The 26,561-nt window shown below is 64.4% G+C and overlaps 2 protein-coding genes across 4 annotated transcripts; both read left to right on the forward strand.

Moving 5' to 3' along the window:
• Positions 1 to 1,204: 1,204 nt before the first annotated feature.
• On the forward strand, positions 1,205 to 10,324 carry OTUD5 (OTU deubiquitinase 5). 2 transcript variants are annotated; one of them, XM_069882717.1, is made up of 9 exons: positions 1,205 to 1,918; positions 3,054 to 3,147; positions 4,161 to 4,225; positions 5,048 to 5,204; positions 5,863 to 6,011; positions 7,174 to 7,359; positions 7,454 to 7,655; positions 8,431 to 8,544; positions 9,645 to 10,324. In XM_069882717.1, exons 1-9 carry the CDS (start codon positions 1,331 to 1,333, stop codon positions 9,761 to 9,763), a joined length of 1,674 nt encoding a protein of 557 aa, XP_069738818.1. In that variant the 5' UTR covers positions 1,205 to 1,330; the 3' UTR covers positions 9,764 to 10,324. The 2 variants fall into 2 exon arrangements, with proteins under 2 accessions (XP_069738818.1, XP_069738819.1); XM_069882718.1 differs by having other exon boundaries at positions 1,785 to 1,918; positions 3,057 to 3,147.
• A 557-nt stretch (positions 10,325 to 10,881) lies between these two features.
• Positions 10,882 to 26,360, forward strand: SRPK3 (SRSF protein kinase 3). Of its 2 annotated transcripts, XM_069882724.1 has the most exons (16): positions 10,882 to 10,933; positions 12,729 to 12,786; positions 14,180 to 14,298; positions 14,393 to 14,501; positions 14,915 to 15,002; positions 15,085 to 15,172; positions 15,454 to 15,560; positions 16,327 to 16,486; positions 16,587 to 16,612; positions 16,923 to 17,049; positions 20,055 to 20,267; positions 20,924 to 21,021; positions 21,138 to 21,245; positions 22,893 to 22,962; positions 23,109 to 23,201; positions 25,628 to 26,360. In XM_069882724.1, exons 1-16 carry the CDS (start codon positions 10,897 to 10,899, stop codon positions 25,810 to 25,812), a joined length of 1,686 nt encoding a protein of 561 aa, XP_069738825.1. In that variant the 5' UTR covers positions 10,882 to 10,896; the 3' UTR covers positions 25,813 to 26,360. The 2 variants fall into 2 exon arrangements, 1 of the variants encoding a protein (XP_069738825.1); XR_011339649.1 differs by lacking the exon at positions 22,893 to 22,962 and having other exon boundaries at positions 25,628 to 25,765.
• The last annotated feature ends 201 nt before the right edge of the window (positions 26,361 to 26,561 follow it).

The following is a 26,561-nucleotide window of genomic DNA, read 5'->3' on the forward strand; positions in this document are numbered from 1 at the left end:
TTCTGGGTCTACTTCGTGGGGCTCAACGGCATCTGGGTGCTGGTGCCCGGCGTCCTCCTGCTCCAGGCCGCCCTGCGCCTCGCCGGCGCCCAGCGCTCCCTCGACCGCGCGCACCCCAAAACTGACTGAGACACCCCCCACTCCTCCTCCGGAGCCGCTCGGAGGGGGTCCCGGTGCCCCCCAAGGGAACAGAGCGCGGTTTGAGGGGGTCCCGGCGCCCCCGAAGGGATCACAGGGCGGGTTGGAGGGGTCTCGGTGCCCCTAGAAGGGTCACAGGGCGGTTTTTTTGGGGTTCCCTGTGGCCATAAAGGGTTCACAGGGTGGTTTTTAGGGGTCCTGGTGCCCCCAGAGGGGTCAGAGGAGGCGTTTTGGGGTCCCTGTGCCTCCCCAGGGCTCACAAATCAGCTTGGTGGGGGCTCCAATGCCCCTAAAAAAGGTGCTGGGGCAGCACCTGGTGCACTTGGGTCCCCTTTTCAATGTGTCCCCCCCCCTTTCGTTACTACGTGATTGGATTTTAATAAATGAGCTCAAACTGGAGCCCTTGGTCTATGATGGGGGGGGGGCAGGGGGCGGGGCCCGCGCTGGCCACGCCCCCTTTGCGCTGTCAATCATCTCGCGCTCCTCAAGCCACGCCCCCTCCCCGCGTGACCCAATCAGCGCGCGCTCCCCTTGAGGCCACGCCCCCTTTTGCGCTGTCAATCATCACGATCTCTCCCTTCAGGCCACGCCCCCTCCGCCCGCGTGACCAATCAGCGCGCGCTCCCCTTGAGGCCACGCCCCCTCCGCGCTGTCAATCACCTCTCGCTCCTCAAGCCACGCCCCCTCCCTGCGGGACCCAATCAGCGCGCCCTCCGCTTGAGGCCACGCCCCCTCCGCGCTGTCAATCATCTCGCTCTCCTCAAGCCACGCCCCCTCCCCGCGTGACCCAATGAGCGCGCGCTCCCCTCAGGCCACGCCCCCCCTTCCCTGCGTGACCCAATCAGCGCGCCGCTCGCTTTAAGCCCCGCCCACCCCCCCCCTCGTTCCCGCCCAATCCGCGCGCGGCCGCGCCGTCTCCGTGGCGACGCCGGTCCCGCCTCCCGCCGTCCGCGCGCGCTCGGGGGGGGGGGGGGGGGGGGGGAATGTCCTCGCGCGGGGCGGGACTTCCGGTGCGGGTTCCCGCCAATGGCGTGGCGGCGCCGGGCGCTGCCGCCAATGGGCGCGCGCGGCCCCGGGAGGCGGAAGCGGCGCGGCGGGGTCGGGGGTCGCCGCTGTTGATGTTGACACGGGCCCCGCGGCCCCCGCTCCCCTCGCGGCTCCCTCCGCCGCCGCCCTCCATGCTCCCCCCGCCATGACGATCCTCCCGAAGAAGAAACCGGTCCCGGCGCCCGACGGGGACGCCGACTCCGGGCCGGACGCCGGCTCCGAGCGCGGCTCCGACCCCGGCTCCGAGCGGGGAGGCCCCGGCGGGGACCCCGTAGGCCCCCCCGGCCCCGGGGGGCCCCGGCCCCGCGCGTCGCCGCCGCCGCCGCTGCGGGGCTGGCCCGGGCTGCCCCCCGCCGGCTCCCCGCCCCCGCAAGGCCCCGGCGGCCCCGGCGCGGGGGGCGGCGAGGCCGCCGCGGCCCTTCTGGGGCTGGAGGCCGCGGCGCTGGGGCTGGCGGAGCCGCGGGGGCCCGGCGGGGGGGGCGGCGGCGGCGGTGGGGGGGGGGGAGGGGGAGGCGGGGGGGTCGGCGGCCCCGGGCACAGCAAGAGGCGGCGGCGGGGCGGGGCCGGGCCGAGCGGAGGCCCCGGCGGAGCGGGGGGGCCCGGGGCCATCGCCGTGGGGCTCGGGCTCGGCACCGGCAGCAGCCCCGGCAGGGACGAGCCCGGCGGCGGCTGCAACAGCGAAGACGAGTACGAGGCCGGCAGGGCCGAGCTCGACCCGGCCGCCGCGGAGCAGGTGCGGGGGGGGGCGCTGGGAGGGACTGGGGGCACTGGGAGGGACTGGGGGGCACTGGGAGCGCTGGGGAGGGGGCTGGGGGGACTGGGAGGGACTGGGAGTGCTGGGGAGGGGACTAGGGGGCACTGGGAGCGCTGGGGAGGGGGCTGGGGGGGACTGGGAGCGCTGGGGAGGGGACTAGGGGGCACTGGGGGGCGCTGGGAGCGCTGGGGAGGGGGCTGGGGGGCGCTGGGAGGGCCTGGGGGCACTGGGAGCGCTGTGAGGGGGCTGGGGGGTGCTGAGAGCGCTGGGGAGGCGGCTGGGGGGGACTGGGGGGCACTGGAAGAGTCTGGGAGCACTGGGGAGGGGGCTGGGGGGCACTGGGAGGGACTGGGAGTGCTGGGGAGCGGCTGGGGGGCACTGGGAGGGACTGGGGGGCACTGGGAGGGACTGGGGGGCACTGGAAGCATGGGGGAGGGGTCTGGGGGGCGCTGGGGAGGGGTCTGGGGGGGACTGGGAGCAACTGGGGTCGCTGGGAGGGACTGGGGGGCACTGGGGAGGGGGCTGAGGGGCGCTGGGAGCGACTGGGGGGGACTGGGAGCACTGGGAAGGGGGCTGGCGGCACTGGGAGTTCTGGGAATGGCACTGGGAGGGACTGGGAGCACTGGGAAGGGGGCTGAGGGGCACTGGGAGCGACTGGGGGGCACTGGGAGGGACTGGGAGCACTGGGAAGGGGGCTGGCAGCACTGGGAGTGCTGGGAAGGGCACTGGGAGGGACTGGGGGGCACTGGGAGGGGGATGGGGTCCGTGGAGCAGTGCTGGGAGTCACTGGGAGGACTGGGAAGGGGATTGGCGGGCACTGGGGAGGGGCTGGGAGCACTGGGGAGGGAGCTGGGGGGCACTGGGAGCAGTGCTGGGGGGCACTGTAGCAGCGTTGGGGTCACTGGGAGGACTGGGAAGGGGCCTGGGGGGCACTGGGAGCCCTGGGGAGTGGGTGGGGGCACTGGGAGGACTGGGAGGGGGGGTGAGGGACACTGGGACTGGGCTCTCGGGGGGCCCCTGGGCTTTGGGCTGGGCTTTGGGGGTCCCCGGGGGTCCCTGGGGGGGGGGGGGGGGCGCTGAGGGTCCCCCCGTGTCCCCATGGGGGCGTCTCCAGCAGGAGCACCGGTTCGAGAAGGCGCTGCGCGAGAAGAAAGGTTTTATCATCAAACGCATGAAGGAGGACGGCGCCTGCCTCTTCCGCGCCGTCGGTGAGGCCCCCCCGGGCCCCCCCACATCCCCCAGGGCCCCCCCAGACCCCCCCCAGGACCCCCTGTGCCCCCCAAGTGCATCCAGGGCCTCCCCTGGACCCCCTGTGCGCCCCAAGGGCATCCAGGACCCCCCCAGACCCCCCCCCATAGATCCAGGACCCCCCCCCAGGACCCCCTGTGCCCCCCAAGTGCATCCAGGACCCCCCCCAGACCCCCCCTCAATGGATCCAGGACCCCCCCAGATCTCCCCATAGATCCAGGACCCCCCCAGATCCCCCCATAGATCCAGGACCCCCCCAGTCCCCCCCCCCAATGGATCCAGGACCCCCCCAGACCCCCCCAGGACCCCCTGTGCACCCCAAGTGCATCCAGGACCCCCCCAGACCCCCCCTCAATGGATCCAGGACCCCCCCAGACCCCCCCTCAATGGATCCAGGACCCCCCAGACCCCCCCCAATGGATCCAGGACCCCCCCAGACCCCCCCCAGGACCCCCTGTGTGCCCTAAGGGCATCCAGGACCCCCCCCAGACCCCCCCTCAATGGATCCAGGACCCCCCCAGACGCCCCCCCCAATGGATCCAGGACCCCCCAGACCCCCCCCAGGACCCCCTGTGCCCCCAAGTGCATTCAGGACCCCCCCAGACCCCCCCCAAAATGGATCCAGGACCCTCCCAGACCCCCCCCCCCAATAGATCCAGGACCCCCCCATAGATCCAGGACCCCCCACGGACTCCCCCATAGATCCAGGCCCCCCCCAGATCCACCCCCAGTGGATCCAGGACCCCCCCCAGTAGATCCAGGACCCCCCCCAGTGGATCCAGGACCCCCCCAGGGCCCCCCCAATGGATCCAGGTTCCCCCTTGTGCCCCTCAAGTGCAGGCAAACTCTCCCCAGTCCCCTCCCAGTGATTCCCAGTGGCTCCCAGTCCCACCTCCAGGACCCCCCCAGCCCCAGAGCCCCCCAGAATTGTCACCTGGGGGCTGACCCCCCCCTCCAACCCCCCCCTCGACAGCCGATCAGGTGTACGGAGACCAGGACATGCACGAGGTGGTGAGGAAACACTGCATGGACTACCTGGTGAGCCACTGGGAGGGGACTGGGGGCCACTGGGAGGGGACTGGGGGCCACTGGGAGGGGACTGGGAGCCACTGGGAGGGGACTGGGAGCACTGGGAAGGGAACGGGGGGTGCGAGGAAGCACTTGGAGGGGACTGGGGGCCACCAGGAGCTCCTGGGAGGGGACTATTCCCAACATCCCTGGTGTTCCCAGACATCTTCAACGTTTCTCTTCATCCCCAACGTTCCCATCAACGTTTCTTGGTGTCCCCCGAGTTCTTCAACGTCCCCCAGTGTCCCCAACGTTCTCCAGCCTTTCCCGTCTCCTCCAACGCTCCTCGATGTCCTCTAACGTCTCCAACCTTCCTTGGTGTTCCCGACAACCTTAAAACCTTCAACATTTCTCAACATCCCGAGTGTTTCTTAACGTTTGGAGCATCTCCAACGTTCATTTTTGCTCCTTGATGTCTCCTGATGTTCTTTCTTGACACTTGGTGCCCCCCAACATTCCCGCTGTCCCCAATATTCATGGTGCTCCCACTATCTCCTGCTGTTCTAACGTTCTTGAGGTTCCCCAACATTCTTGAGGTTCCTCCAACGTTCCTCAAACGTTCTTGATCTTCTTGATCTCCCCAAACACCTTTGATGTTCCTGACATTCTCAAACATTCTTGGTGCTCCCCAAACCTTCTTGATGTTCCCCAACGTTCTCGATCTTCTTCGCGTCCCTCAACATTCTTGATATTCCTGATCTTCCCCCGACATCCCCCGTCGTCTCCCGACCTTCTCGCTGTCTCCTGATGCCCCTCGGGGTCCTCCAACGCGTCCCCCGCCACGTTTTCCAGATGAAGAACGCCGACTACTTCTCCAACTACGTGACGGAGGATTTCACCACCTACATCAACCGCAAGCGCAAGAGCACGTGCCACGGGAACCACATCGAGATGCAGGCCATGGCCGAGATGTACAACCGCCCCGTCGAGGTCTACCAGTACGGCACTGGTGCGTCCCCGGGGCCGGGGTCTCTGGGGTGGGGAGGGGGTCTCTGAGGTGGGAACAAGGTTTTTGAGGTGGGAACGAGGCCCTCAAGATGATTGGGGGGCCCCCAAAATGAGGAAGGGTCTCCAGATGGAGATGTAGAACCAACCCGTTGAGGTCTACCAGTATGGCACTGGTGCGTCCCTGGGGTGGGGAGGGGGTCCCTGGGCTGGGGAGGGTGTCCTTGAGGTGGGGAGGGGGTCCCTGGGGTGGGAACAAGGTTTTTGAGGTGGGAACGAGGCCCTCAAGATGTTCGGGGAGCCCCCCAAAACGAGGAAGGGTCTCCAGACGGAGATGTAGAACCAACCCGTTGAGGTTTCCCAGCAGGACGCTGGCGCTGGGGGTGTCTCTGGGGGCTCCTCGGATGTGGGGGGACCCCTGGGTGCGGTTTTGGGGGGCTCTTTGCGTGTTGTGGGGTGTCCAAGAGGTCCTTGTGGGTGCCTGGGTGCTGTCTGGGCAGCTTTTTGAGGTGCCGGGCTCCGTTTCGGGGTCTCGGAGCCACCGTCTGCTCCGTTCCATGAGATCCCTGAGTTCCCAGGCTCAGTTTTTGGGCTCCCAGCCGAGTTTTGGGGTTCCTGGTGTCGGTTTTGGGGTCCCCGAGCTGACATTTGCCCCCTCCCAGAGCCCATCAACACGTTCCACGGGATCCAGCACCACGAGGACGAGCCCATCCGCGTCAGCTACCACCGCAACATCCACTACAACTCGGTCGTCAACCCCAACAAGGCCACCATCGGCGTGGGGCTGGGGCTCCCCTCCTTCAAACCGGGGGTCAGTGCGGACGGGACCCCCCTTCTGTGGAGCAGAGGCGGGGGGGGGGGGACCCCAGCAGCCTGTCCCAGTCCTTCCCGGGCTTCCCAGTGCTTTCCAGTACCTTCCCAGTATCCCCGTTCCCAGTGCCCCCCCCACCCCAGTCCCATTCCCAGTGCCCCCCAGTGCCCCCCCAGTCCCATTCCCAGTGCTGGGGTTGGTTGGAGCCCCCCAGGGGGGGTTGTGGGTTTCGGGGGGGCCCATCCCCTGACCCCCCCTAGTCCCATTCCCAGTACCCCCCACCCCAGTCCCATTCCCAGTGCCTCCCAGTGCCCCCCAGTGCCCCCCCAGTCCCATTCCCAGTACTGGGCTTGGTTGGAGCCCCCCGGGGGGGTCGTGGCTTTCGGGGGATCCATCCCCTGACCCCCCTAGTCCCATTCCCAGTGCCTCCCAGTGCCCCCCAGTGCCCCCCCAGTCCCATTCCCAGTACTGGGGTTGGTTGGAGCCCCCTGGGGGGGGTTGTGGCTTTCGGGGGATCCATCCCCTGACCCCCCTAGTCCCATTCCCAGTACCCCCCACCCCAGTCCCATTCCCAGTGCCCCCCAGTGCCTCCCAGTTCCATTCCCAGTGCTGGGGTTGGTTGGAGCCCCCCGGGGGGGTGGGTTGTGGCTTTTGGGGGGTCCATCCCCTGTCCCCCCCCAGTCCCATTCCCAGTGCCCCCCCCCGCACCCCAGCCCCATTCCCAGTGCCTTCCAGTCCCATTCCCAGTGCTGGGGTTGGTTGGAGCCCCCTAGGGGGTTGTGGCTTTTGGGGGTCCATCCCCTGACTCCCTCTAGTCCCATTCCCAGTGCCTCCCAGTGCCCCCCAGTCCCATTCCCAGTGCTGGGGTTGGTTGGAGCCCCCCAGGGGGGGTTGTGGCTTTCGGGGGTCCATCCCCTGACCCCCCTAGTCCCATTCCCAGTGCCTCCCAGTCCCATTCCCAGTGCTGGGGTTGGTTGGAGCCCCCTGGGGGGGGTTGTGGCTTTTGGGGGGTCCATCCCCTGTCCCCCCCCAGTCCCATTCCCAGTGCCTCCCAGTCCCATTCCCAGTGCTGGGGTTGGTTGGAGCCCCCTGGGGTGGGTTGTGGCTTTTGGGGGGCCCATCCCCTGACCCCCCCTCCCTGTCCTGTCCCCCCCCCCCCCAGCTGGCGGAACAGTCTCTGATGAAAAGCGCCATCAAGACGTCGGAGGAGTCGTGGATCGAGCAGCAGATGCTGGAGGACAAGAAACGCGCCACCGACTGGGAGGCGACCAACGAGGCCATCGAGGAGCAGGTGGCTCGCGAGTCCTACCTGCAGTGGCTGCGCGACCAGGAGAAGCAGGCGCGACAGGTGAGCCCCCCCGGACCCTCGCTGTCCCCCCCCCCCCCAGACCCTCGCTGTCCCCCCGTCCCCCCCCCCAGTGTGACCCCCGCTGTCCCCCCAGCCCCGCAAGGCCAGCGCCACGTGCAGCTCGGCGACGGCAGCAGCCGCCAGCGGCCTCGAGGAGTGGAGCGGACGCTCCCCGAGACCCCGCAGCGCCGCCCCCTCCCCTGAGCACCCCGGGCTGCACCCCGACACCCCCGGCCCCAAACCCCCCTCGCCCGGAGCCCCCCCGCCTGGAAAACCCCCCTCGCCCTGCGCCCCAGGTGGGTGCAACTGGGGGGGGGCTCAGGGTGGGAGCTGGGGGGTGCTGGGAGGGGGTTATGGGGTGCTGGGGGGTTCAGACTGGGAGCTATGGGGTGCTGGGAGGGGGCTATGGGGTACTGGGGGGCTCAGACTGGGAGCTGTGGGGTGCTGGGAGGGGGCTATGGGGTACTGGGGGGCTCAGACTGGGAGCTTTGGGGTGCTGGGAGGGGGCTATGGGGTGCTGGGGGGCTCAGACTGGGAGCTATGGGGTGCTGGGGGGGCTATGGGGTACTGGGGGGGCTCAGACTGGGAGCTATGGGGTGCTGGGAGGGGGCTGTGGGGTGCTGGGGGGCTCAGACTGGGAGCTATGGGGTGCTGGGAGGGGGCTGTGGGGTGCTGGGAGGGGGCTATGGGGTGCTGGGGGGCTCAGACTGGGAGCTATGGGGTACTGGGGGCTCAGACTGGGAGCTATGGGGTGCTGGGAGGGGGTTATGGAGTACTGGGGTCTCAGACTGGGAGCTGTGGGGTGCTGGGAGGGGGCTATGGGGTGCTGGGGGGGCTCAGACTGGGAGCTATGGGGTGCTGGGGGGCTCAGTCTGGGAGCTGTGGGGTGCTGGGCCCCCAAACTGGGCGCTGTGGGGTGTGGGGGGGTCCCCCCGATGCTCTCATTCCCCCACAACTCACGGCACCAGTAGCTAACTGGTGTGTGAGGAGCTGTCTGTGGGGTTTAGGGGCAAGGGGGGGGTTATTGGGGTGCCCCTCCCCAATTTTCATTCCTCCCCCCCCCCCCAACAGGGACCAGTAGCCAACTGGGAGCAGGGGGGGGCCGGGCCACCCCCCCCTTGGTGTCGCTGTACCCCGCGCTGGAGTGCCGGGCCCTGATGCAGCAGATGTCGCCCACCGCCTTCGGTCAGGGGGATTTTGGGGTGTCTGGGGGGGTTTGGGGGGGTCTGGGAGGGATTTGGGGGTGTCTGGGGGGTCCTGGGAGGGATTTGGGGGTGTTATTGAGGGGTTGGAGGGGGCTGGAACCCAAAATTTTCATTTTGGGGGGAGCAGATTCTTCATTTTGGAGAAGGAACCCCCAAATCTAGAAGTTTCAGTTGGGGGGGGGGGGGGAGCAAAACCTTTCCTTGGCGGGGATCCCAAAATTTTAACTGGTGAAAGGAGGAGGGACCCCAAAACCCTTCTGGGGGAGTGGGGGGGACACCCCAATGTTTATCTCCATTTTTGAATTTTCCTTTTGAGCTTTTGGGGTTCATATTTCAGTTTTGGGGGTTCTCCCCTCAAGTTTTGGGGGTTCTCTCTCAAGTTTTGGGGGTTCTCCCTCAAGTTTTCGGGTTTCTTTCTCATTTTTGGGGGTTTCTCCCTCAACTTTTGAAGCTTCTCCCTCATCTTTTAGGGTTTCTCCCTCAACTTTTGGGGTTCCCCCCTCAACTTTTGAAGTTTTTCCCTCAATTTTTGAGGTTCTTCCCTCAACTTTTGGGGTTCTCCCTTCAATTTTTGAGGTTCACCCCTCAACTTTTGGGGTTTCTTCCTCATCATTTGGGGTTCCTCTCTCATCTTTTGGGGTTCCCCCCTCAAGTTTTGAAGTTTCTCCCTCAACTTTTGGGGTTCTCCCTTCAACTTTTGGGGTTTCTCCCTCAGGTTTTGGGGTTTCTCCCTCAACTTTTGGGGTTTCTCCCTCAGGTTTTGGGGTTTCTCCCTCAGGTTTTGAAGTTTCTCCCTCAGGTTTTGGGGTTTCTCCCTCAGGTTTTGGGGTTTCTCCCTCAACTTTTGGGGTTCTCCCTTCAACTTTTGAGGGTTTCTCCCTCATGTTTTGGGGGTTTCTCCCTCAACTTTTGGGGTTTCTCCCTCAACTTTTGGGGTTCTCCCTTCAACTTTTGAGGGTTTTCCCTCAACTTTTGGGGTTTCTCCCTCAACTTTTGGGGTTTTTCCCTCATCTTTTGGGCTCCCTCCCTCAACGTCTGGGGTTCCCCCCCTCAACTTTTGGGGTGTCCCCCCCTTTTTAGGCCTGAACGACTGGGAGGACGACGAGATCCTGGCGTCGGTGCTGGCCGTGTCGCAGCAGGAATACCTGGAGACCATGAAGACCTCCCGCCACAGAGACCCCCCGACCGACAAGAGTTGATATTGAACCCCCGGACTGCGCCCCCCCCCGGACCCCCCAACCCCACAAGGGACCTTTAGGTGCATTTTTGGGGGGGAAGAAAGTGTTTTATTTTGGGGGAGACCCCCCCCCCACCACCACCACCCCCTCCATTCGTCTCCCCGCTTCCGGACTCAGCGCTGGACGCCGCGGGACGAGCCTCGGCTGGTTTTGAGGGGGGGGGGACACACAGCCCCCCCCTCCATAATTAGAGGGGGGGGGGGGGTGAGAAGAAGCAGCCCCCCCCCTTCATAATTTGGGGGGGGGATTTGGAGGTGGGGGGGGGTGGTTGGGATTTGGGGGGGCTCCTATTTTTTGAGGGGTCTCCCCTTTCATTCCCAATGGGATTTTGCTGACCTGGGGAGGTGGATGGGGGGGGTCCTCCTCCTTTATGCCCCCCCCCCCCTCCCCTGGGCACCCTCACCCCCCCTCTCCCCAGCACCCCAGGGTGGGGGGGGGGGGTGCGTGGTGGGGCTGGGGGTGCTGCCCCCCCCCCCCCAACCACCCCCTTGCACCCCATTATTAAACTGATGCCCAGCAGCCCCCCCCGACCCTGTCTCTTCATGGTGGGGGGGGGGCTCATTGCACCCCTTTTCCCCCCTTTTCCTCCTTCCCCAGCCCTTTTTAGGGTCCCCCCATCCCTTTTGAGGACCACCCCCCCCATTTTTGGGGTTCTCCTTTCTTTTAGGGAGCCCCTAGCCCCCTTTTTGGGGAGACTGCGCTCTGTGGGAGGGGTTCCTGCTTCTTTCCACGGTGTTTGGGGCTCCCTCCCCTTTGGGGGGGGGGTTAAACCCCCTTTTTGGGGGTTTGGGGGGGCACAAGGCGGACGGGAGCGGGCGCTAGGACCTGCGCGGCGCGTACGGGACGAGGGGGCGTGGCCAGAGCCGGTTCCGCGCGTTCCCATTGGCTGCGGGGTTTCCCGCCCCTTCCACCTGTCGGGGGGCGTGGCCGCACCTCCTTCCGCGCGTTCCCATTGGCTGAGCGGGTTTCCCGCCCACCGAGGGGGCGGGGCCTCGCGTAGCCCCGCGCGCCCCCCATTGGCTGAGCGGGTTTTCCCGCCCTTCCCAATGTGGGGGGGGGGGGGCGGCGCGTGCGCAGAGCGGGGCGCGCGCGGCATGGAGCTGCGCGGGGGGGGGGCGGCGGCGAGGGGCGGTGAGGGCGGGAAAACGGGGGGGGGGGGTGAGGGAAAAGGGGGTGGGGGGTGCGAGTTGTGAGGGGGAAAGTGGGGTCCCGCGGCTCGGGGGGGTCCCAAAAGCGGGGTTTGAGGGGGTTTCTGAGGAGAAATGGGTGAATTTTGGGGTATAAAGTGGTTTTGGGGAGCCCTGAGGGTGTTGTGAGGGGAAAGTGGGGACCCACAGCTTGTGAGGGGTCCCAAAAGTGGGGTTTGAGGGGGTTTGTGAGGAGAAACGGGTGAATTTTGGGGTATAAAGTTGTTTTGGGGAGTCCTGAGGGTGTTGTGAGGGGAAAGTGGGGACCCACAACTTGGGAGGGGACTCAAGAGTGGGGTTTGAGGGGGTTTTTGAGGAGAAATGTGTGAATTTTGGGGTATAAAGTGGTTTTGGGGAGTCGTGAGGGTGTTGTGAGGGGAAAGTGGGGACCCACAACTTGGGAGGGGACTCAAGAGTGGGGTTTGAGGGGGGTTGTGAGGAGAAATGTGTGAATTTGGGGGTATAAAGTGGTTTTGGGGAGTCGTGAGGGTGTTGTGAGGGGAAAGTGGGGACCCACAACTTGGGAGGGGACTCAAGAGTGGGGTTTGAGGGGGTTTTTGAGGAGAAATGTGTGAATTTGGGGGTATAAAGTGGTTTTGGGGAGCCCTGAGGGTGTTGTGAGAGGAAAGTGGGGACCCACAACTTGTGAGGGGTCCCAAAAGCGGGGTTTGAGGGGGTTTGTGAGGAGAAATGGGTGAATTTTGGGGTATAAAGTGGTTTTGGGGAGCCCTGAGGGTGTTGTGAGGGAAAAGTGGGGACCCACAACTTGTGAGGGGACTCAAGAGTGAGGTTTGAGGGGGTTTCTGAGGAGAAATGTGTGAATTTTGGGGTATAAAGTGGCTTTGGGGAGTCGTGAGGGTGTTGTGAGAGGAAAGTGGGGTCCCACAACTTCTGAGGGGTCCGAAAAGTGAGGTTTGAGGGGGTTTGTGAGGAGAAATGTGTGAATTTTGGGGTATAAAGTGGTTTTGGGGTGGGATTTGAGGGGAAAAGTTGGGATCCCAGGGCTGGAGGGTGTGAATTGTGAGGGGAAAGTGGATTTCCGTAACTGGGGGGCGGGTGTCCCGAGGGCTTGAGGGGGTTTTTGAGGAGAAACAGGTGAATTTGGGGGTGGAAAGGGTTTTTGTGCAGTCATGGGGGGTTTGTGAGGAGAAAGTGAGGTCCCTTTATTTAGAGGAGTCCCAAGAGCAGGGTTTGAGAGGTTTATTGAGAAGAAACAGGTGAATTTTGGAGAGAGAGAGGGTTTTGTTGGGAGAAAAGTGGGGATCTTGGGGCGGGGGGTGAGTTGTGAGGAAAAAGTGGGGTCCCTTTATTTAGAGGGGTCCCGAGAGTGGGGTTTGAGGGGTTTTTTTGAGGAGAAACAGGTGGATTTGGGGTAGAAGTGGGTTTGGGGGGGATCCTGGGTGGGTTTGTGAGGGGAAAAGGCAGGGGGGTGGGGTTTTGAGGGGAAAGTGGGGTTCCCAGGGCTGGGGGGGCAAGTTGTGAGGGGAAAGTGGAGGTCCCAAGGCTGGGGGGGGTGAATTGTGAGGAAAAAGTGGGGTCCTGCAGCAGGGGAATGGTCCCGAGAGTGGGGTTTGAGGGTTGTTTTGAGGAGAAACGGGTGCATTTTGGGGCAGGAAGGGGGTTTTGGGGCGGTTTGTGATGTTTCGATGAAAAATACGGGGGTCGCAGCCCTGGGAGCAGGGGGGAACGCGGGGTCCCTGTGGCACGGGAACCCCCCCCGACCTCCACCCGCCTCCCAGATCGCGGCAAGAGGAAGAAAAAGCACAGAAAGGACAAAAAACAGACCCCGGCGCCGCGGTGAGGGGGGGCAGCGGGGCTGGGGGGTGGGTTGGGGGGTCTCCCTGCTCCCTGAGCCCCTTTTCTGGGGGACACACGGACATTCTCAGCCCCCCCCCCCCCCCTTTCGGGGCTATTTTTAACCCCACAGTGCCTGGTGCCCTGAGTTCATTTCTATTTTTAGGGGGGTGATGGCTCGCTGGGGGCTCCCAGCTCTCCCCTCTGGGATCAACTCCCCCCCCAATTCATTCCTCTGGAATGCTGGGGTCCCTCTGGGTGGGAGAGGGGAGCTTGGGGGGGACCCTGTGGGTAGCATGAGGGGTTTGGGGGTCCCCTCTGAGCAGGATAGGGAGACTCGGGGGAGGGGGGGTCCTTCCACGATCCCCTTCAGTCAAAATTTGAGGGGGGTCACTGTGTGTGTGATAACAGGGGCTCTGGGGGGGGCTCCTCCGTCATCCTCCCACTGAGACCACCCTGTGGCCTCCCCCCAGTCCGCACGGGGACCCCAAATGGAGCCCTTAGAGCCCCGCCAGGTCTTTCCTGACACCCCTAGATCCACATAAGCACCCCAAATGGCCCCCTTAGAATCCCTCAAATCCCTCTGGCCACCCCCTCCCCCCATATCCACGTGGGGGTCCCGAATGGCCCCCTCAAAGCCCCCCAAATCCACATGGGGACCCCAAACAGCTCCCTTAGAGCCCCCCAAATCCCCCGACACCCCCAGACCCACATGGAGGCCCCAAAGAGCCCCTCAAATCCCCCCTGCCTCCCCCAAATCCCTGTGAGGACCCCGAAGAGCCCTCTTAGAGCCCCCCAAACCCCCACTGACCCCCCCCAATCCCTGTGAGGACCCTGAACGGCCCCCTTAGAGCCCCGCAGACCCCCGTGGGGACCCCAAACCCCCACTGACCCCCCCCAAATCCCTGTGAGGACCCTGAACGGCCCCCTTAGAGCCCCCCAGACCCCCATGGGCCCCCCAAACCCCCACTGACCCCCCCCAAATCCCTGTGAGGACCCTGAACGGCCCCCTTAGAGCCCCGCAGACCCCCGTGGGAACCCCAAACCCCCACTGACTCCCCCCAAATCCCTGTGAGGACCCTGAACGGCCCCCTTAGAGCCCCCCAGACCCCCGTGGGAACCCCAAACCCCCACTGACCCCCCCCAAATCCCTGTGAGGACCCTGAACGGCCCCCTTAGAGCCCCCCAGACCCCTGTGGGAACCCCAAACCCCCACTGACCCCCCCTAATCCCTGTGAGGACCCTGAACGGCCCCCTTAGAGCCCCTCAGACGCCCGTGGGGACCCCAAGTGGCCTCTTTAGAGCCCCCCCAGATCCCCCTGCCCCCCAATATTCCTCGGGGGCTCCCCCAGCCCCACATGGAGATTCCATCCCGGCTGTGCCCTCCCCCCCCCAGGATTCCCACCCCCCCAGAGGCCGCGTCCCCCGAGCCCCCCGCTGCGCTGCCGCTGCTCCCCGAGGGGCTGCCGGGCTCGGACGAGGGGGAGCAGGAGGACCCCCGCGACTATTGCCAAGGTGAGAGGTGGGGTGTCCGCGCGCCCCGGCCGGCGCCCGGGGATCGGGGTGCCAGGCTGAGCTCCCCCTTTTCCTTCTCCCCGCTCCCCTCGAGGCGGCTATTACCCCGTGCGGATCGGGGACCTCTTCAACGGCCGCTACCACGTCGTGCGCAAGCTGGGATGGGGACATTTCTCCACCGTCTGGCTCTGCTGGGACCTGCGGTGAGCGGGGACCCCAAATTGGGGGTTTGGGGTGGCCCCCTCTGCAATCCTGGGGCCCCTCTGGAATCCTGGGGCACCTCCGGAGGGGATAGGGAGCTTAGGGAGGTCCCTCTGCAATCCTGGGGCTCCTCCAGGTGAGATCGGGGGGTCCCTCCAGGCAGGAGAGTGGTTTTGGGGGTCCTCTCTGGGCAGGTTAAGTGGTTTTAGGGTCCCCTTTACAACTCAGGGTGGAGTAGGGGCTTTTAGGGGCCCCTCTGGGCACAATAAGTGGTTTTGGGGTCTCCTCCGTGCAGAATAGGGGCTGGGGATTTGGGGAGATCTCTTGGGGCAGGATGGGGGTTTTGGGGGCCCCCCCCTCGAGGTGGGTTGGGGGTTTTTGGGGGTCCCCTCCGGCACACGGCAACCCCGCGCAGGCGGAAGCGCTTCGTGGCGCTGAAGGTGGTGAAGAGCGCGCCCCAATACACGGAGACGGCGCTGGACGAGATCAAGCTGCTCAAATGCGTGAGTGGGCGCCCCCACCCCAAAACCGGGGTCCCCCCAGAGCCCCCCAAGCCCCCCCGTAACACCCCCCACGCCCCCCCAGGTCCGCGACTCGGACCCCAGTGACCCCAAGCGGGAGAACATCGTGCAGCTCATCGACGACTTCCGCGTCTCGGGGGTCAACGGCGTCCGTATTCTTGGAGGGGGGGGATTTGGGGGGTCCTGGGGGGCTCCCAAAGGTTTGGGGGGGGATTCAGGGCGATCTTGGAGGTTCAGGGGGGATCTTAAGGGTTCGAGCCCCACAGGATGTTCCCGAGGGGGTTCTGGAGGGTCCAGGGAAATCTTGAGATGTTCTAGGGGATGCTGGGGGGTGATCCTCGTGCCCCCAGCCCCATGGGGGTGGTTTTGGGGTGTTCCGGGGGATCCTGGGGGGGTCCCAGGGGTCCGTTTTCCCCCTTGACGCCCCCCCAAGACGTGTGCATGGTGCTGGAAGTGCTGGGCCCCCAGCTCCTGCGCTGGATCATCAAATCCAACTACCAGGGGCTGCCCCTGCCCTGCGTCAAGAGCATCTTGCGGCAGGTAAGGGGGGGCCGGGACCCCCGGGAGACCCCCCAGGAGCCCCCCAAAACCCCTGGGGACCCCCCAGTCCCACCAGGACCCCCCTAATCCCCCACGTTCTCCTTAAACATCCCTCTCAAAACCCCACGATTGCCCCCAGGACCCCAAACGGCCCCCTTAGAGCCCCCCAAATCCCCCCTGACCCACATGGGGACCCCAAATCGCCCCCTTAGAGCCCCCCAAATCGCCCCTGACCCACATGGGGACCCCAAATCTCCCCCTTAGAGCCCCCCAAATCCCCCCTGACCCACATGGGGACCCCAAATCACCCCCTTAGAGCTCCCCAAATCCCCCCTGACCCACATGGGGACCCCAAATCGCCCCCTTAGAGCTCCCCAAATCCCCCCTGACCCACATGGGGACCCCAAATCACCCTCTTAGAGCCCCCCAAATCCCCCCTGACCCACATGGGGACCCCAAATCACCCTCTTAGAGCCCCCCAAATCCCCCCTGACCCACATGGGGACCCCAAACGGCCCCCTTAGAGCCCCCCAAATCCCCCCTGACCCACAAGGGGACCCCAAATCACCCTCTTAGAGCCCCCCAAATCCCCCCTGACCCACATGGGGACCCCAAACGGCCCCCGTAGAGCCCCCCACATCCCCCTCGGACCCACGTGGGGACCCCAAACGGCCCCGTGCCCCACATGGGGTGTCACGAGGGGGTGTGGGGGTGCCCCCCATGTCTCGGGGAGCCCCCCCCTCGACTCCGGGGTGCTCCGGCGCAGGTGCTGGAGGGGCTGGATTACCTGCACACCAAGTGCAACATCATCCACACGGACATCAAACCCGAGAACGTCCTCCTGTGCGTCGGGGACCCCTTCGTGCGGCAGCTGGCAGCCCAGGCCGCGCGCTGGGCCCGGGGGGGCGGCCCCCCGAAAAGCGCAGGTACCCGCGGACGACCCCCCCCTAATCCCGGGACCCCCCAGCGTTGAGGGGAGGGGGCTCAACCCCCTAAGACCCCCCCTCCTTCCTTCTCTCCCCGCAGTGATCTCCGCGCCCCAGGACGTCCCCGTGAGTGGGGGCGGCCTCGCACGCCCGTGTGGCCTTGCACGCTCCTCGCACGCCCTCGTGTGACTCTGCGCCTCTCCCCTTCGACGCCTCCTCCTCGTGTTTCCTCCGCACGCCCCTGCGGCTCCGTGTGCTTCGCACGCCCGTTGCCACGGGCCTAACCGCATGCGCGTGTGGCTTCGCCTGCGTGGGCCGGCCTCGCACGCCTCCTCGTGCACCTCCAAGCCTCCTCGTGCACCCCCGGGCCTCCTCGCACGCCCCAGGCCTCCTCGCACGCCCCGGGCCTCCTCGCACGCCTGCGTCTCCGCCCCAGGAGCGCCTCTCGCGTGCCCAGCGACGCCGGCGGCAGCGGCGACACAGCCGCCTCCTGGCCCAGCGCCTGCGGGACCTGGAGCAGCAGAGCGAGAGCGGCGGCTCCTCAGGGGCCACCGACGGCCTCGGTCGGTGATCGGGGGGGGGATTTGGGGTCCCTGGGGGTCATTCTGGAGTCCTGAGGGGCATTTTGGGGTCCCTCGGGTCCTTTCTGGGGTCTGTGGAGGTAGTTCTGGAGTCCTGGGGGTGGATTTGGGGGTCCTCGTGTGGATTTGGGGTTCCAGGAGTCATTTTTGGGGTCCCTTAGGTGCTTTCTGGGGGTCTGTGGAGGTAGTTCTGGAGTCCTGAGGGTGGGTTTGGGGGTCCTCGTGTGGATTTGGGGTTCCAGGAATCCTTTTTGGGGTCTCTGGGGGTGATTTTGGGTTCCCCAGGGGTCATTCTGGAGTCCTGAGGGGCATTTTGGGGGTCTCTTGGGTTGTTCTGGGGTCCGTGGAGGTAGTTCTGGAGTCCTGGGGGTGGGTTTGGGGGTCCTCGTGTGGATTTGGGGTTCCAGGAGTCATTTTTGGGGTCCCTCGGGTGCTTTCTGGGGGTCTGTGGAGGTAGTTCTGGAGTCCTGGGGGTGGGTTTGGGGGTCCTCGTGTGGATTTGGGGTTCCAGGAGTCATTTTTGGGGTCCCTCGGGTGCTTTCTGGGGGTCTGTGGAGGTAGTTCTGGAGTCCTGGGGGTGGGTTTGGGGGTCCTCGTGTGGATTTGGGGTTCCAGGAGTCATTTTTGGGGTCCCTCGGGTGCTTTCTGGGGTCTGTGGAGGTAGTTCTGGAGTCCTGGGGGTGGGTTTGGGGGTCCTCGTGTGGATTTGGGGTTCCAGGAGTCATTTTTGGGGTCCCTTGGGTGCTTTCTGGGGGTCTGTGGAGGTAGTTCTGGAGTCCTGGGGGTGGGTTTGGGGGTCCTCGTGTGGATTTGGGGTTCCAGGAGTCATTTTTGGGGTCCCTCGGGTGCTTTCCGGGGGTCTGTGGAGGTAGTTTTGGCGTCTTGGGGGTGGGTTTGGGGGTCCTCGTGTGGATTTGGGGTTCCAGGAATCGTTTTTGGGGTGTCTGGGGGTGATTTTGGGTTCCCCGGGGGTCATTCTGGAGTCCTGAGGGGCATTTTGGGGTCCCTCGGGTACTTTCTGGGGTCTGTGGAGGTACTTCTGGAGTCCTGGGGATGGATTTGGGGGTCCTCGTGTGGATTTGGGGTTCCAGGAGTCATTTTTGGGGTCCCTTGGGTGCTTTCCGGGGGTCTGTGGAGGTAGTTTTGGCGTCTTGGGGGTGGGTTTGGGGGTCCTCGTGTGGATTTGGGGTTCCAGGAGTCATTTGTGGGGTCCCTTAGGTGCTTTCTGGGGGTCTGTGGAGGTAGTTTTGGAGTCCTGAGTGTGGACTTGGGGGTCCTCATGTGGATTTGGGGTTCCAGGAGTCATTTTTGGGGTCCCTCGGGTGCTTTCCGGGGGTCTGTGGAGGTAGTTTTGGCGTCCTGGGGGTGGGTTTGGGGGTCCTTGTGTGGATTTGGGGTTCCAGGAATCGTTTTTGGGGTCTCTGGGGGTGATTTTGGGTTCCCCAGGGGTCATTCTGGAGTCCTGAGGGGCATTTTGGGGGTCTCTTGGGTTGTTTTGGGGTCCGTGGAGGTAGTTCTGGAGTCCTGGGGGTGGATTTGGGGGTCCTCGTGTGGATTTGGGGTTCCAGGAGTCATTTTTGGGGTCCCTTGGGTGCTTTCTGGGGGTCTGTGGAGGTAGTTTTGGCGTCTTGGGGGTGGATTTGGGGGTCCTCGTGTGGATTTGGGGTTCCAGGAGTCATTTTTGGGGTCTCTTGGGTGCTTTCTGGGGGTCTGTGGAGGTAGTTCTGGAGTCCTGGGGGTGGGTTTGGGGGTCCTTGTGTGGATTTGGGGTTCCAGGAATCGTTTTTGGGGTCTCTGGGGGTGATTTTGGGTTCCCCGGGGGTCATTCTGGAGTCCTGAGGGGCATTTTGGGGTCCCTCGGGTCCTTTCTGGGGTCCGTGGAGGTAGTTCTGGAGTCCTGGGGGTGGATTTGGGGGTCCTCGTGTGGATTTGGGGTTCCAGGAGTCATTTTTGGGGTCCCTTAGGTGCTTTCTGGGGGTCTGTGGAGGTAGTTCTGGAGTTCTGGGGGTGGGTTTGGGGGTCCTCGTGTGGATTTGGGGTTCCAGGAGTCATTTTTGGGGTCCCTCGGGTGCTTTCCGGGGGTCTGTGGAGGTAGTTTTGGCGTCCTGGGGGTGGGTTTGGGGGTCCTCGTGTGGATTTGGGGTTCCAGGAATCCTTTTTGGGGTCTCTGGGGGTGATTTTGGGTTCCCCGGGGGTCATTCTGGAGTCCTGAGGGGCATTTTGGGGGTCTCTTGGGTTGTTTTGGGGTCCGTGGAGGTAGTTCTGGAGTCCTGAGGGTGGATTTGGGGTTCCAGGAGTCATTTTTGGGGTCCCTTAGGTGCTTTCTGGGGTCTGTGGAGGTAGTTCTGGAGTCCTGGGCGTGGGTTTGGGGGTCCTCGTGTGGATTTGGGGTTCCAGGAGTCATTTTTGGGGTCTCTGGGGGTGATTTTGGGTTCCCTGGGGGTCATTCTGGAGTCCTGAGGGGCATTTTGGGGGTCTCTTGGGTTGTTCTGGGGTCCGTGGAGGTAGTTCTGGAGTCCTGGGGGTGGGTTTGGGGGTCCTTGTGTGGATTTGGGGTTCCAGGAGTCATTTTTGGGGTCCCTCGGGTGCTTTCTGGGGGTCCGTGGAGGTATTTTTGGAGTCCTGGGCGTGGATTTGGGGGTCTCTCAGATTGTTTTGGGGTTCCAGGAGTCATTTCTGGTGCCTCTGGAATGGTTTTGGGGTCCCTGGGGTTGCTTTTGCTGTCCTTGGGGGTGGATTTTGGGGTCCCCAGGGGGTGTTGGGGGTCCCCTCAGGGGGCAATTGGTCCTGGGGGTCATTTTGGGGATCCTACAGGGGGTTGAGTGTGATTTTTTTTCGTCTGGGGGGTCATTTTTGGGGTCCCTGAGGTGGTTTTGGGCTCGGGGGGGTGTGTGTGATTTTTGGGGTCCCCCGGGGGTGATGCTGTGGGGCAGAGGAGGGTCCCCAGGGTTGGGGTCTCAGCCTTTTTGTGTGTGTCCCCCCCACAGCGGAGCCGCCCCCCGACCCCCCCGGCGCGAGCAGCCCCCCCAGCGGCGCCTCCTCCTCGGGGGTTCACACCCTGCGCTCGGGGGGCTCCTCGGCCTCGGGGGGGGCCCCCCCGCGCCGCCCCCCCAGCCCCAGCTCGGCCTCCGACTCCCTGCTCACCCCCACCTCGGGCTCCCTGCTCTCGGGGGGCTCGGGGGGCGCCCCCAGCACCCTCGGTGAGTGCGGGGGGGGGAGGCGGGGGGCAAATGGGGGGGTCAGGGGGGAGTTGGGGGGCAAATGGGGGAGTCAGGGGGCAACTGGGGGGGCTGAGGAGGGTGTTGGGGACAACTATGGGGGGTCAGGGGGGTGTTGGGGGGGCAAATGGGGGGGTCAGGAGGGAGTTGGGGGGCAAATGGGGGGTCATGGGGGAGTCAGGGGGCAAATGGGGGGTCATGGGGGAGTCGGGGGGCAAATGGGGGAGTCAGGGGGCAACTGGGGGGGCTGAGGAGGGTGTTGGGGGCAACTATGGGGGGTCAGGGGGGTGTTGGGGTAATTTGGGGGGTTCAGGGAGGAGTTGGGGGCAAATGGGGGGTCATGGGGGAGTCGGGGGGCAAATGGGGGGTCGGGGAGGAGTTGGGGGGCAAATGGGGGGGTCAGGAGGGAGTTGGGGGGCAAATGGGGTGATCAGGGGGTGTCAGGGGGCAACTAGGGGGGTCAGGGGGGAGTTGGGAGCAACTGGGGGGGATCAGGAGGGGAGTGGGGGCAATTGGGGGGTCAGGGGGGAGTCGGGGGGCAAATGGGGGGGCTGAGGAGGGAGTTGGGGAGCAGTTGGGGTGGAATGGGGGGCTGAGGGGCCTTTGCTGACCCCCCTGCTCCCCCCCCCCCCCCCCAGGTTCCGTGGGGGACGAGGGGCAGGAGAACCCCCTGGACCCTCGCTGCGCCCCACGGCTGCGGGTCAAGATCGCCGACCTGGGCAACGGCTGCTGGGTGGTGAGGGGGCACTTGGGGGGCAGGGGGGGCACTTGGGGGGCACTTGGGGGGCACTTGGGGGGCTGGGGGTGTGGGGCAGGGGGCGCAGCCGTGGGTCAGCGCCCCCCCCCCCCCAGCACCGACACTTCACGGAGTCGATCCAGACGCGTCAGTACCGGGCGCTCGAGGTGCTGCTGGGCGCCGGCTACGGGCCCCCCGCCGACATCTGGAGCACGGCCTGCATGGTGAGACCCCCCGCCACCCACGGCGACCCACGGCCCCATAGCGTGACCCATAGGGACCCACGGCCCCATAGCGACCCACGGCCCCATAGCGTGACCCATAGGGACCCACGGCGCGGCCCTACAGACCCACAGCGTGACCCATAGGGACCCACAGCGCAACCCATAGGGATCCACAGCCCCATAGCGTGACCCATAGGGACCCACAGCCCCATAGCGTGACCCATAGGGACCCAGGGCCCCATAGCACGACCCATAGGGACCCACAGTGCGGCCCTACGGACCCATAGCGTGACCCATAGGGATCCAGGGCCCCATAGCATGACCCATAGGGACCCACGGCACGGCCCTACAGCCCCATAGCGTGACCCACGGCGACCCACGGCGCGGCCCACGGCGACCCACGGCCCCATAGCGTGACCCATAGGGACCCACGGCGCCACCCACGGCAACCCACAGCACGGCCCCACAGCGTGACCCACAGCAACCCACGGCGCGGCCCATAGCAACCCACGGCCCCATAGCGTGACCCATAGGGACCCACGGCCCCATAGCGACCCACAGCCCCATAGCGTGATCCATAGGGACCCATGGCCCCATAGCGCGGCCCACAGCGACCCACGGCGCGGCCCATAGCAACCCACAGCCCCATAGCGCGACCCATAGGGACCCACAGCACGGCCCTACAGGCCCACAGTGCGACCCACAGCCCCATAGCGTGACCCATAGGGACCCACGGCACGGCCCTACAGGCCCACAGTGTGACCCACGGACCCATAGCGCAACCCATAGGGACCCATGGTGCGGCCCTACAGGCCCACAGTGCGACCCACGGACCCATAGCGCAACCCATAGGGACCCATGGTGCGGCCCTATGGACCCACAGTGCAACCCAGAGCGACCCACGGCCCCATATCGTGACCCATAGTGACCCACGGTGCGGCCCTACAGACCCATAGCGTGACCCATAGTGACCCACAGCCCCATAGCGCAACCCATAGGGACCCAGGGCCCCATAGTGTGACCCATAGGGACCTACGGCGTAGCCCTACAGGCCCACAGTGTGACCCAGGGCCCCATAGCGCGACCCATAGGGACCCACAGCCCCATAGCGTGACCCATAGGGACCCACGGCACGGCCCTACAGGCCCACAGTGCGACCCACGGCCCCATAGCGTGACCCATAGGGACCCACGGCACGGCCCTACAGGCCCACAGTGTGACCCACGGCCCCATAGCGCGACCCATAGGGACCCGCGGCCCCATAGCGTGACCCATAGGGACCCACGGCACGGCCCTACAGGCCCACAGCGCAACCCACGGACCCATAGCATGACCCATAGGGACCCAGGGCCCCATAGCGCAACCCATAGGGACCCACAGCATGGCCCTACAGGCCCACAGCGCGACCCACAGCCCCATAGCGTGACCCATAGGGACCCACGGCACAGCCCTACAGGCCCACAGTGCGACCCATGGCCCCATAGCGCGACCCATAGGGCCCCACAGCCCCACACTGACCCCCGTGGCCCCGCAGCTCCCCGTGGCAGGAGCCACAGAGCCCCCCGGCACCCCATAGCGTGACCCACAGCCCCACAGCGTGACCCACAGCGCCCCACAGCGTGACCCACGGCCGCCCTCTGCCCTCAGGCCTTCGAGCTGGCAACCGGCGACTACCTGTTCGAGCCCCACTCGGGGGAGGATTACAGCCGGGACGAGGGTAGGGGGCGTGGCCTGGGAGTTTTATCAATGGAAGGGGGCGTGGTCTCATAATTTTATCAATGAAGGGGGCGTGGCCTGTGGTGACCCAGGATGGGATGAATGGGACGAGGGGGCGTGTCCTGACGTGGCCCCGCCCCCTCGCAGACCACCTGGCCCACGTGATCGAGCTGCTGGGCGAGATCCCCCGGCACGTGGCGCTGGGCGGGCGCTACTCGAGGGAGTTCTTCAACCGCCGAGGTGAGGAGCAGGGCCCGGACCCCCCCAATACCCCCTCACTGGTCCCAGTATCCCCCTACGCCCCCCCAATACCCCCTCACTGGTCCCAGTATCCCCCTATACCCCCCCAGTACCCTCTCACTGGTCCCAGTATCCCCCTAGACCCCTCATTAGTGTCTCACTGGCTGTAACTGTTCCCATTATCCTGTTAGATCTTTTCAGTAGCTTCTAACTGGTCCCAGTATCCCCCTACACCCCCTTAATAACTTCTAACTGGTCCCAGTATCCCTCTACACTCCCTTAAGAGCTTCTAACTGGTCTCAGTATCCCTCTAGATCCCCTCAACAGCTTCTAACTGGTCCCAGTATCCCCCTAGATCCCCTCAATAGCTTCTAACTGGTCCCAGTATCTGCGTACACCCCCTTAAAAGCTTCTAACTGGTCCCAGTATCCCCCTATGCCCCCTTAATAGCTTCTAACTGGTCCCAGTATCCCTCTACGTCCCCTTAAGAGCTTCTAACTGGTCCCAGTATCCCCCTAGATCCCCTCAATAGCTTCTAACTGGTCCCAGTATCCCCCTACGTCCCCTTAAAAGCTTCTAACTGACCCCAGTATCCCCCTAGATTCCCTCAATAGCTTCTAACTGGTCCCAGTATCCCCCTAGATCCCCTCAATAGCTTCTAACTGGTCCCAGTATCTGCCTACACCCCCTTAAAAGCTTCTAACTGGTCCCAGTATCCCCCTAGATCCCCTCAATAGCTTCTAACTGGTCCCAGTATCCCCCTAGATCCCCTCAATAGCTTCTAACTGGTTCCAGTATCCCCCTAGATCCCTTCAATAACTTCTAACTGGTCCCAGTATCCCCCTAGATCCCCTCAATAGCTTCTAACTGGTCCCAGTATCCCCCTACACCCCCTTAATAGCTTCTAACTGGTCCCACTATCCCCCTATGGCCCCTTAAGAGCTTCTAACTGGTCCCAGTATCCCCCTACACCCCCTTAATAGCTTCTAACTGGTCCCAGTATCCCCCTATGGCCCCTTAATAGCTTCTAACTGGTCCCAGTATCCCCCTATGGCCCCTTAAGAACTTCTAACTGGTCCCAGTATCCCCCTAGATCCCCTCAATAGCTTCTAACTGGTCCCAGTATCCCCCTAGATCCCTTCAATAACTTCTAACTGGTCCCAGTATCCCCCTAGATCCCTTCAATAACTTCTAACTGGTCCCAGTATCCCCCTAGATCCCCTCAATAGCTTCTAACTGGTTCCAGTATCCCTCTAGATCCCTTCAATAACTTCTAACTGGTCCCAGTATCCCCCTAGATCCCTTCAATAACTTCTAACTGGTCCCAGTATCCCCCTAGATCCCCTCAATAGCTTCTAACTGGTCCCAATATCCCTCTAGATCCCTTCAATAGCTTCTAACTGGTCCCAGTATCTCCCTAGATCCCCTCAATAGCTTCTAACTGGTCCCAGTATCCCCGTACGCCCCCTTAAAAGCTTCTAACTGGTCCCAGTATCCCCCTACACCCCCTTAATAGCTTCTAACTGGTCCCAGTATCCCCCTATGGCCCCTTAATAGCTTCTAACTGGTCCCAGTATCCCCCTATGGCCCCTTAAGAACTTCTAACTGGTCCCAGTATCCCCCTAGATCCCCTCAATAGCTTCTAACTGGTCCCAGTATCCCCCTAGATCCCTTCAATAACTTCTAACTGGTCCCAGTATCCCCCTAGATCCCTTCAATAACTTCTAACTGGTCCCAGTATCCCCCTAGATCCCCTCAATAGCTTCTAACTGGTTCCAGTATCCCTCTAGATCCCTTCAATAACTTCTAACTGGTCCCAGTATCCCCCTAGATCCCTTCAATAACTTCTAACTGGTCCCAGTATCCCCCTAGATCCCCTCAATAGCTTCTAACTGGTCCCAATATCCCTCTAGATCCCTTCAATAGCTTCTAACTGGTCCCAGTATCTCCCTAGATCCCCTCAATAGCTTCTAACTGGTCCCAGTATCCCCGTACGCCCCCTTAAAAGCTTCTAACTGGTCCCAGTATCCCCCTAGGTCCCCTCAATAGCTTCTAACTGGTCCCAGTATCCCCCTAGATTCCCTCAATAGCTTCTAACTGGTCCCAGTATCCGCCTACACCCCCTTAAAAGCTTCTAACTGGTCCCAGTATCCCCCTAGATCCCCTCAATAGCTTCTAACTGGTCCCAGTATCCCCCTAGATCCCCTCAATAGCTTCTAACTGGTCCCAGTATCCCCCTACACCCCCCTAGTAGCCCCTAACTAGTCCCAGTATCCCCCTCACTGGCTCCAACTGGTCCCAGTCTCCCCCCCGACTCCACTGGAACTGAAGAGAAAGGGGGGGGGGCAGAGGGGGGGGGGGCCCCAAGGGGGGGGGGGGGATGCGCCCTCACCTGTGCTCACCTGTCCCCGCCCCCCCCCCGCCAGGTGAGCTGCGGCACATCCGCCACCTGCGCCCGTGGGGGCTGCGGGCGGTGCTGCAGGAGAAATACGAGTGGCCGCGCGGCGCCGCCGCCGCCTTCGCCCGCTTCCTGCGGCCCATGCTGGCCTACGAGCCCGCCCGGCGCGCCACGGCCGCCCAGTGCCTGCGGCACCCCTGGCTCTGCCCCTGAGCGCCCCAAAACCCCCCCCTGGCACCCCAAATCTGCCCCATGGCACCCCAAAACCACCCCCGGCACCCCAAACCCACCCCACGGCACCCCAAATCCGCGCCACGGCCGCACAGTGCCTGCGGCACCCCTGGCTCTGCCCCTGAGCGCCCCAAAACCCCCCCCTGGCACCCCAAAACCCCCCCTGGCACCCCAAATCTGCCCCATGGCACCCCAAAACCCCCCCTGGCACCCCAAATCTGCCCCACGGCACCCCAAAACCCCCCCTGGCACCCCAAATCTGCCCCACGGCACCCCAAATCCGCGCCACGGCCACCCAGTGCCTGCGGCACCCCTGGCTCTGCCCCTGAGCGCCCCAAAACCCCCCCCGGCACCCCAAATCTGCCCCCTGGCACCCCAAACCCCCCCCACGGCACCCCAAATCCGCCCCACGGCACCCCAAATCCGCGCCACGGCCACACAGTGCCTGCGGCACCCCTGGCTCTGCCCCTGAGCGCCCCAAAACCACCCCCTGGCACCCCAAATCTGCCCCACGGCACCCCAAACCCCCCCTGGCACCCCAAATCTGCGCTACGGCCACCCAGTGCCTGCAGCACCCCTGGCTCTGCCCCTGAGAGCCCCACGGAACCCCAAAACCCCCCCTGGCACCCCAAAACCCCCCCACGGCACCCCAAATCCACGCCACGGCCGCCCAGTGCCTGCGGCACCCCTGGCTCTGCCCCTGAGCGCCCCAAAACCACCCCCAGCACCCC

Source organism: Phaenicophaeus curvirostris, unplaced genomic scaffold (genome assembly GCF_032191515.1).
Source record: "Phaenicophaeus curvirostris isolate KB17595 unplaced genomic scaffold, BPBGC_Pcur_1.0 scaffold_299, whole genome shotgun sequence".
NCBI lineage: Eukaryota > Metazoa > Chordata > Aves > Cuculiformes > Cuculidae > Phaenicophaeus > Phaenicophaeus curvirostris.

Coding starts and splice junctions, on each gene's coding strand:
- OTUD5 (XM_069882717.1), top strand. CDS start 1,331: ATGACGATCCTCCCGAAGAAGAAACCGGTCCCGGCGCCCGACGGGGAC. Junction 3,148..4,160: donor CTGCCTCTTCCGCGCCGTCG/GTGAGGCCCCCC, acceptor CCCCCTCGACAG/CCGATCAGGTGTACGGAGAC. Junction 7,360..7,453: donor AGGAGAAGCAGGCGCGACAG/GTGAGCCCCCCC, acceptor CTGTCCCCCCAG/CCCCGCAAGGCCAGCGCCAC.
- SRPK3 (XM_069882724.1), top strand. CDS start 10,897: ATGGAGCTGCGCGGGGGGGGGGCGGCGGCGAGGGGCG. Junction 16,613..16,922: donor CCGCGCCCCAGGACGTCCCC/GTGAGTGGGGGC, acceptor TCTCCGCCCCAG/GAGCGCCTCTCGCGTGCCCA. Junction 21,246..22,892: donor TCTGGAGCACGGCCTGCATG/GTGAGACCCCCC, acceptor CTCTGCCCTCAG/GCCTTCGAGCTGGCAACCGG.